Source organism: Glycine soja, chromosome 1 (assembly GCF_004193775.1).
Source record: "Glycine soja cultivar W05 chromosome 1, ASM419377v2, whole genome shotgun sequence".
NCBI lineage: Eukaryota > Viridiplantae > Streptophyta > Magnoliopsida > Fabales > Fabaceae > Glycine > Glycine soja.
The window spans coordinates 15,608,218-15,618,714 of NC_041002.1; the positions used below are offsets into that span (position 1 = coordinate 15,608,218).

Below are 10,497 nucleotides of genomic sequence, written 5' to 3' on the forward strand. Positions count from 1 at the left end.
GTGCAAGAATATATATTGTTTTAATATTCTCTGTAATCATAAGGTGTTGTTAATGAACAATTGATCTCCTAAACATCTAATGCTGACTGCTAAACTTCCGTCAAGGTGTTTTCTTTTTATCTTCTGGAGTATATGGGTACCTTACTGTCCTCTGAAAGGTGGGGTAGGGCTTATATCTGTTACTGCAAATTACTTGATGTGTGATGCATGTTCTTTATATTAAAATAATATGTAATGTCAGAACCCCACTGTATATTTTATTTCCGTTTATAGATAGGATTTAAATCCCATAATTAGGAGATTTGATTAGCTGCATATTACGTATTTATGACCAGGAATCATTGACCCTTAATTATAGGAATTGACAGTGGGTACAATGATGAACATTAGTTTAAGAGTTTCCTTTTTTAGATTACCTTGTATTCTATTTAAGAGCACATGCTCTTCTATCAATAATAATCAGAAAATTATCCTTTGACATGTAACATTAGCCAATTGCCAAATTTAGTGTCTTTGGATTAGTGGCATTTTTGATTGTGATGTTAAGGGGAAAATGCTTATCTTTTTTAGGTTCTCACCAAATGCATTATGAACTGTTTTGAACACTGTCAACAGCTGTATGTATATTTTTGGAATTAGTAATCTAGAAGATTGAATAATTAGGTCAGAATAATTGTTTAGGTCAGACTATTCTTCTGATTTGATCTGATTTAGTTATTATTTTAGGTCAGAATGAAATCAAATTATTCCTCTCCTATAATTTTTTCTTCCCTAAAAGTCCCTAAAATCACAAGCACAAATATAAGCTAGCTTGGATTAGCTTATTTTCTGTTCAAAACAGCTTTTAGTAAAAAAATTTACCAAGAGCTTTTCTTGCATGTGTTTAATCTGTGATGTGGTGGATATCTGTATATGATTGATGCCTCTTTATTTCTGCCTTGTTACTTGTAGATTGTTGTGGTGAACAAATGGATGGAAATGCTCCCAAAATGGTTGCTTTAGCTGTGGTTCAGTCTTATAATCCAAGGCACAAAATCCGTCGCAGTGAAATCTCACTTCCCCACTTGGAAAGCAGCTTAACAAAGGCAGCGTACTCAGCTGCTCAGAATTCTGGTAACATGCTTCCAAATTTATTTAATTCATGTTTTGTCTTCCATTTCCTTTTAATTTATCATATTGCCTTTTTCTTATTTCTTACATGCATGGTTGAGGACTGTGCATGTGAATGCATGATCATTAGCAATTTATTCTAAGCATAATATTCCAAATGAATACTAATGGTTCATCTGTGTTTAAATACCGAATTTTGTTGCTGCAATACCTTGATCTGGCATACTTACTACCATGTATTATATCAATCATATAAGCAGAAGAGACAAGCTGGAAAGGAAAGTATATCTACAGTAGTATTAAAGTGTAGGATAATCTCATTATTGTGAAGTAATCTGTGTCTTGTAAGAAAGGATTTACTGGGTTGTGTGTTATTGTCACACACAATACCTTTATTTATGATAAGAATGGATACATAATAAGGAAAACCTAATAATGAAGAGTAAATAAGGAAATCCCTAATTTTAGCTATACAATTAAAACATATCAATCATATCCTAAACGTATATTTCACACTCCCGTGCAAGTGGAGCATATGTCATATGAACCAAGCTTGTTAAAAATATCATCAACACGAGAGCCCTTGAGGGATTTTGTGAGCATGTCTGCTAGTTGATCTTTTGGAGTTGACAAACTCGATGGTGATTTCTCTTGAGAATATGTTGTCTTGCACAAAGTGATAATCAATCTTTGTGTTTTGTTCACTCATGAAAGACCGACCAGGCTTGAAGCAATGTGGAGAGCAGCCTCATTGTCACATAATAGTTTGGTATGCTGAATGTCTACAAATTTTATTTGTTAGAGAAGTTACCTAAGCCATGTGATCTCTCAGATGGAGCTGCTGCCATGGCATGATACTCAGCTTCAACATTGGATCTAGCAACAGTTTTTTGCTTCTTGCTTCTCCAAGAGATCAAGTTTCCTCCAATGAGCATCAGAGTAACAAACAACTTTAGCATTGGCTGTCTTCATACAACAATCCACTACCGATGCATTCTTGATATATCGAAGTGTGTGCATTACATCATTCCAATGATAATCAATCTGTTCTTTCATAAACTAACTAAGCACACCGACTGCAAAAGTGATGTCGGGTCTAGTGACAATAAGATAATTCAGTTTGTCCACCAAAAAATGCTATCTTCCCAGGTCTTCCAATGGCAACCCTTGACCCGGGAGAAGCTTCACATTAGCTCCATAGGAGTATCACTAGGGCGACAATCGTGCATACCTCAGTTAAGAGATACAGAGCATACTTTTGTTGGAAAATGACAATGCTTGAGGAGGATTGGGAAACTTCAATCCCTAAAAGTATTTGAGCGGACCCATGTCCTTAGTAGTTTGAAATTGACTATGGAGATGAGATTTAAGGCAAAGAATAGCCTTAGAATCATTGCGAGCAATGACAATGTCATCAATATAGACAACAAGATAGATGCAATGACCAAATGGAAAATGGATGAAAAACACTGACAGATCAGGCTCACAATGGGTCATGCCAAACTGGAAAAAGGCAGAGCTAAAGCGACTAAAGCATGCATGAGAAGACTGCTTCAAACCATCGAGAGAAGATGAAGCCAACACACCAACCAAGTGTTACCTTAAACTGTAAAATCTGGATGTTGATCCATATAAACTTCTTGCAACTCATGTAAGGCATTTTTGATGTCCAACTAGTGAAGAGGTCAATGTTGAATGGCAGCCATAACAAGAAAGAGACGCACAAAAGTGATTTTGGCCACCTGGGAAAAGGTGTCCTTGTAGTCAAGACCAAAAATCTGAGTGTATCCTCTGGTCACCAAGCAAGCCTGATATCGATCAATACTGCCATCTAGTCTTGCCAATAGGTAAAGGGACAAGTTTCCAAGTGTTGGTGTCTAAGGCATCCATTTCCTCCAGGATTGCCTATTGCCATTGTGGATTAGCCATGGCTTCACCTGTAGTCTTAGGGATAGACACAGAATCCAAAGAAGAGACAAAAGAGAAATAGGTGGGAGATACACAACTATAACTAAGAGAAAAGGCATATTAAGGGTTAGAGTTGTGGGAAGATTGAATACCTTTTCTATAAGCAATTGGAAGGTTTGGTACAAGCAGTGCTGGTGGAGGGATGTTTGGAGCAACAGATGATGCTGGAGGACCAAGAGATGGCACCACTGGTGGAGGTTGTGGTCATGGTAGACAACTAGTGGTGGTGTAGGAGGGACAATAATTGGGGTTGGCACAATAGGTGGAACATTAGGGTGTACTTCGAGGAATATCTTTAGTGGTGGAATTTGAGAAAAATGGGGTATTCTCAAAGAAGGCAACATTAGTAGATACAATATATCGTGGAAGTTGAGGACAAATACAATGATAACCTTTTTGAAGACGAGAGTAACCAAGGAAAAGACACTTTAAGGACCTAGTAGGAAGCTTATCTTTACTTGGTGTAAGATCATGGACATAACAAGTGGAACCAAAGACATGGGAAGATAAATATTCATGGGCATTATCAGTGCGTAAAGTCTCAATGGAAACCCCAAATTGATCATGAATTTCATGTGCAAAATCTTGAAAAATGCAAAAACATATCAGAACGTCTTTTTATTTAGAAAACCCAAGTATAATCATCCAATGAAGGTAACAAAATAGAAATATCCCAAGGTTGAACAAACACAAATAGGACCCCAAATGTCGGAGTGAACTAAAGCAAAAGGTGATGCAACACGTTTATGACATGAGGACTATAAGTATGACGAGCATGTTTGCCTAACTGACATGACTCACGCTGAAGGCACTTAACAATAAAAGACTGGGAGTTAAAGGGCGTAGTTTGTCAAGACTAGGATGATTGAGATGCTGATGAGCAAGTTCTGGAGAGATAGTGGAGACACAGGTCACTGGCGGTGAAAGTTGGTACAACTCTCTAGATTCATGTCTTGCTCTAATGTTCGCCTAGTGTGTCAATCTTGTACAAGAACATAATTGTTAACAAACAAAATAGAATAGTCAAGAGTGAGAGTGAGTTTGCTAATTGAGATTAAATTAAAAAGACAACCATGAACAAATAAGACAAAATTTAGGGATAAGTTAGGAAGAGGGTTTGTCCAATGCCATGAACTGGGATTTGAGAGTTATTTGCAGGTGTTACAGATGACAGAGAATTTGAAAAGGACAAATGAGAGGAAAATGTTTTGATTACCAATCACATGATAGGAGGAACCAAAGTCAAGGATCCAGGGTCCGAGAAAAAGGGACTAAGAGATATAGGCTACATGATTACTAGATTGAGCCACAGAAATAATAGGTGATGCAAGGGGTTGGGCTGCACGAATTTGGATCAATTCATTGTACTCAACAGTAGAAATTGTAACATCTGTAGCAAGGCAGTTGCCTCTCTTGCAGTCTGGGCAGGGGAGAGAATTGAGCCATATTCACTAACTTCGCTTGATCGCGAGCCTTGTTGTGACAGTTGGTTCAATATAACCATAAATGTTGCGACAATTGCTTCAATATAAGCATGATAGGTGTAGAGTGAGGAGTCATGCCAAAATTGAAGATAATCTCAGAGTAGAACGGAAAATTAGAACTAACTGGAATCTTGCCAGTTGGAGCTTCATCGGTTGGAACAACACTTGTGTCGATGTTAACATGAGTAGCACTAGGATATGCAGAAGCCATGAAAAAGGATCAAATAGCTTTGGATACCATGTAGAAAAGATATATAAAAAGAGAGAGAGAATCAAGACTTGTATTATTGAACATGAAGAATATACAAAGCCATTGAAATCTCTTACAGTAGTAGCAATATTTATACTGCTGAGATTCAGTTATAACTGTCAACTAATTAAAGCCAACTATTAACTAATTGCAGTAGAAAAACTAAGGTCAGTTATTCTTATCCACTTACAAGGTGTGAGGCCAGCATGGACAAGGACCATAAAAAAACTGGTTGCGCTGCTTATTGAATGTCTCTGCATCACTTGTAAAAGGCATGTGAGGGTTATAATCAGCAACTAAACATTCAAGCTTACTAAGTTAGGTCTGCATATCCATGTTCTCCAATTTTGTGGTCATCAAGGCGGTTATGATGTTGTAGAGACGATGGACATTGTTGGAATAGACCTTTTTAGCCTTACTCCATATCTCATAACAAGTGGGAAAAGCTTGATATTGTGGTTGAAGGTTGGGAGCAAGAGAGAACTAGAGGACGCTGCACAATAAAGCGTCAACTTGCGTACAACGAGCTTGTTCTGATGTGGGAATATCCTTCACTTTAGTCGTCAAGTGATCAGCACAACCATGGCCTTGGAATCAAAGCTGAACAACATCAGTCCATGTGCTATAATTTGTTGTCCCAGTTAATGTTTCGCACGAGATCAACAATGCGTTGGTGGAAGTCACAACAGAGGAAGCGGAAGTAGGGTGGAAGGAAGGCATGAGAAATGTAGGAGTCAAACAAGGCCAAACAACACTAAATGGGGCCGAACAACACCAAATTGTGGTCAAACAACACCAAATGGAGCCAAACAGAAGAAGTTGAGCCTAAGTGTCAAACACGAGCCTAACGGGTCCAAGCAAGTGCGTTGGAGTAGAGGAAGGGCGGCGGGAATGATTGCCGACGATGGGTACACTAGAAAACAACATCATGTGTTATGATGGTGTAGGCGTGTGAGTTTCAAGTGCTAGAGTGCGACGATGTATGGGGACTGAACATCAACAAGGTCGACGATGTTGGGTTCATCGGAGGTAGGAGGTTTACGGTAAGAAAGTGATTGAAAAAAAATGGCCGCGACTGATAAAAAAAGAGGGATCGAAAAGAAAACCTAAACTACTAATACCATGTAAGAAAGGAATTTACTATGTTGTGTGTGATTACGACAGATAATACCTTTATTTATAATAAGAATAGATACATAATATGGGAAACCTAATAATAGAGTAAATAAGGAAATCCTTAATACTTAATATTGCAGTCTTTTAATGCATTAAATAAATACTTCAAAATTAAATTCATGCATGATTAGACATGCTCATACAAAATCTTTTTGATCATTCTTCAAAGCATCAATACACATGCCACGAATTGGTTATCAAGATGGATCTGATCGTTCAGAGTGGTACACCATAGAACGACTCCTGAGAAAATATGCTTCCATCTACAACATAAATATATATGTGTAAGGCTCTCTGTCTTTCTCCATCCATGCTCACTCATAATAGTCAGATTTGGATACAATATCATATAACTGATCTTCAAATTTTTACAGATATTATTATCGAAGATCACATTAAGGCTCCAGGCTTACTTAACTCTGTAGACTCAAAATATAGTTTTGGCAAGAAGACCGTTGAAGACTTGTTGTTTTAGTAGATGGTTCTTTATGAATACATGTAAGTATATAATAAAAATAGTTTACACAATTGAAAGTATTTTGCAAATCTTCTATTTTTTAGTGTCGTTGGCTAATAGAAGTATAACTTGATGGGTTGGGTTCTAGGGTTTTGGAGTCCTTTTGTTCAATGAGTTCCTTAGTTTCTCTCATTCGCAAGGATAGGTATATAATCAAACATAACTTTTTATATGAAATTGAATCAACATTGTAAGGGGATAAATTATAATCTCTGCAATTGTACTTTTTATATGCGTATTTCCCAATGGTAATTGGAGATGAGAATCGAACTAAATCAAATATTTAGAATTTGCGGGAACTAAGTGGAATAAGTTTTTTTTTTTTTTTAAGAATGGGTTGTGGACTGATTAACATGTATACCTGTTCCAGAAATGTAATTCTGGTATAATGTATACTATTTCGAAATATATTTCCAGAACTATAACACAATTTTAAAAACACAGTTTTAGACTTGATTTATGTATTTTTAGTAATACTAAATCAAACCAGCGCACTTAAGAGTTGTTGCAGCTTGTAATCATTGATGTTGTAGACATGGATTAAGAAATGAATGCTTAATCGAATGCACTTATAAGAGAGAAACTACTATCAAAAGCTTTGCTTTGCAAATTACAATTAAGGTGTATAATAGATGAAGTTAGTGATGTATGTGCCTTGAAATGCATTATCACATGAAGGAAAATGCACAATATTATATAGTGAATATAGGATTAAGATGAAGAATAATAAATATAAGATTAAAATAAGATTTTAGATAAAGTTTAAAATTAGGGTGTAAAGAACAATAAAAAATGATGAAAATAAGATTGACTAACATGGGGTGTAAGTTAAAGGTTGAAAAAATATAAAAAAATAAAATAAAGAAGAGTATGTATTTAATATAGATGTGGTGTAAATAAAAATTTTCTTTATTTTTCGTGCAACGTTGGTTTCGGGTTTTTAGGTTTTAAGTAGTACCCAAAATTTGAGTCAAAGATAGTGAGTTTTTAAATGTTATTTGTAAACTTTTATTTATTTGTGACTAAATAATAATAATAATAATAATAAAGGTTAATTAAGTTTTTATTCTTTCAATTTTTTCATATTATAAATTTTGGTTCCTCAAAATATTTTTTATAACTTTTAGTCATTCATTAATTTTTCTTAATCATTTTTTCCCTCTAAAGTTTTTGTCCATTTTTAGTCCTTTGTTTATTTGTATTGCTAAAAAGTAGTTCAAAAATATGAAATAAATAAGGACTAAAAATTGATAAAATAAGAACTAATTTTGAGCAATAAAAATAAACAAGGGACTAAAAATAAACAAAAGCTTTTAGAAGAACTAAAATTGTGGACAAAAAATTAAAAGTTGTATAAAAAATTTTGAGGGACTAAAAATTTAATTAAACTTGATAATAATAATAATAATAATACTAAATAATATATATATAATAGAATACGATCACCCCACTATTTGTTATCCCACTTTAGGGTTAGCTTCTTTGTTTTGCTATCACGGGATTGACAACTATGATATGAAAAGATATGATAGGAAAACAACCAATAGGTTTTTGATAGCGTCATCTTGTCTCTAATCATATCTTGTTGGAGTGTATTTGTTATCCTTAAGGGAGAGTTGAGTTAGGATCAGTAGGATAGGATAAAGACTCTTTGTTTCTTTCTCTATACATTCTAAAGAAACACTACTACAATAAAGTTTTTTAACGACGATTAAATTGGGCTCTTAACGACGGTTCTTGACTGTCGTTATAATCAATATCGTTAAAAGTGAAGTTTAATTAACGACGATTTTAAAAAACATCATCGTTGAAAACGTAAACTTTCTAAGATAGTTTTTACATCATAATCATCTTAGAAAACAAACATTCTAAGACGGTTATTACATCAGGACCGTCTTAGAAAGCAGGGTCTGACAGACTTTCTAAGATGATTTTGATGTAATAACCGTCTTAGAAAGCTGACATTCTAAGACGGTTGTTTAAAAACCGTCTTAGAAGAGTAAACATTCTAAGATGATTATTACATCAGGATCGTCTTAGAATGTAGGGTCTAACAGACTTTCTAAGATGATTCAGATGTAATAACCGTCTTAGAAGATATGCTTTTTAAGACGATTGTTTCGTGACAACCGTCTTAGAAGGTAGGAGTCTTTTTTTACACCCGAGAGGCACACTTGAGACACTCAAGAGCATAAGTAAATAGTATGTTAAAAAGTTGATATCATGAATGCATTGATATTATCATAGCATCATTCCATGAATGTGAGCCAAACATAGCACGCCTTTCTTACTCTTCAACCCAATATTGTTGTAAACTTCTAATAACTCAGTGCAATGGAACTATGTCACTAACATTAAAGGAACCAAAATAAAATCATCCAAATAAGCTCTACTTTAGTCATATCTATAATGGATATGGGATTTCAACAACAATTCATGGTTGCAGTATATTGCACTGTTTTATTGTAAATTCTGTTCAACATGACCCAAAGTCAAGTTTCAGAGAAACAGAACACAATGTCATTATGAATCTCAAATGCTTTTTAGGCCACTCAATCAAGTATTCTCCATCTTTTTTTTGAAAGAAAAACATCCATCTCTTATCTCAGCCACCTCCGTTGAAACTGAATTGATCACGGTCCCAAGGAAACAACACTAAAACCAATTTCTCATCTTATGTTGAAGACAAACTTCTATAATGACGAGTAATTTATTCATAAAATTTATCATGCACCAAAAATTGAAAAATCATTTATGAATTTCAAAAACATTTTCTTATAGCAACAAACTAAAGAGAACCAAATATATTTGTTATGTGCTCATTGTGGAAGTCATTACTATATAAAACACGTAAGTGGTACAACTTACATTGACAAAGAAGTGCACCAAGATTGCATGAAATGCTCCATATGTGGTGATACAAGCTTCGGACAGACCCATGCAAGCCTTCTATAAGTGACTTGTTGAGGCCCCTCATCTAGTTTAATGCAAGCCTTCCATCACGAGATCTCTCAGTAAAACCTGCCCAAACTGGAAAAAATAAAAAAGAATTAAGAAACTACAGTACTATGCAGAACTAAATATCATAACGAAAATCAGTTAGATTGTGTAACAAATTAAAGGCAGTTCAGATACTTTAGTTGATTTAACTGCCTTACTGTCTGTGTTTCTTTGTCAGAAGCAAATGTTTAGAGTTGGAATGAACCTTCCATAAAGATGGTGGAATATAATTTTCCAAAAGCTAACGGTAACTAAAAAAATATGCATGGGATGTACCACTGAAGCAATCATTTTGTGAAAGTCATCAGAAGATGTATATTACAATAGTTAAACCGGTATCTAATACAATTGTCTTGATTTTAAATTTCAGTCCCAATAAAGAAAATTGTAAAATTTAGTTTCTATACAACTTTTTGTAGTGGTTTGTCACTCCTTTCTAATATTGATTTCCTGGTGTCTCACCCTTCTCACCACTTCATACCACCATTGTTGGAGACATGTGTGCTTCTCATTATAAAATGTCCTGCACATGCAAGTAAAGTAAGAACAAGTGCATAATAAGGTTGACAATAATAATCATTTATTGAAGAACTTCACCATTGAATTACCTCATTTAAAAGAGAATTTGAAGCATAGCGGCTAATATTGGAGCATAGCTAGTTTGTGTCTTTGGATTCCAAAGTGTACAAGAGACTCACAGGAAATCAGTTCAGACAATACAGTTAATTGGTACTTCTTAAAAGACGATTACATCAAGTAATAGATATAGAAAGTATAGTAAAAACGATAAAATTAACCAACTTGTAGTTGTAATCCTTTACAACCAAATAGCAGCGTGGTCCTACTCTAAGTTACTCAAATATATTATTGAAATGACCCTGAAATAAAAAATGAAACATGGGAAACAAATAGAAACTTATACCTGAAGGTAGGAATCCCATGGATAGTACAAAATGGAACATAGGAAACAAATAGAAACTTATACCTGAAGG

General features: G+C 34.7%; 1 protein-coding gene across 2 annotated transcripts in view; it reads left to right on the forward strand.

The window, feature by feature from the left end:
- Nucleotides 1–6,743, forward strand: part of LOC114412890 (probable helicase CHR10) — a 46,791-nt gene extending 40,048 nt beyond the window's left edge. Inside the window, exons 15-17 of one of the 2 annotated variants that reach the window (XM_028376993.1) lie at nt 952–1,113; nt 6,158–6,272; nt 6,363–6,743. In XM_028376993.1, coding sequence (XP_028232794.1) covers nt 952–1,113; nt 6,158–6,272; nt 6,363–6,387 — 302 coding nt within the window. In that variant the 3' untranslated portion in view covers nt 6,388–6,743. The remainder of the gene's footprint in view (nt 1–951; nt 1,114–6,157; nt 6,273–6,362) is intronic. The other variant, XM_028377001.1, reaches the window with a different exon arrangement.
- The last annotated feature ends 3,754 nt before the right edge of the window (nt 6,744–10,497 follow it).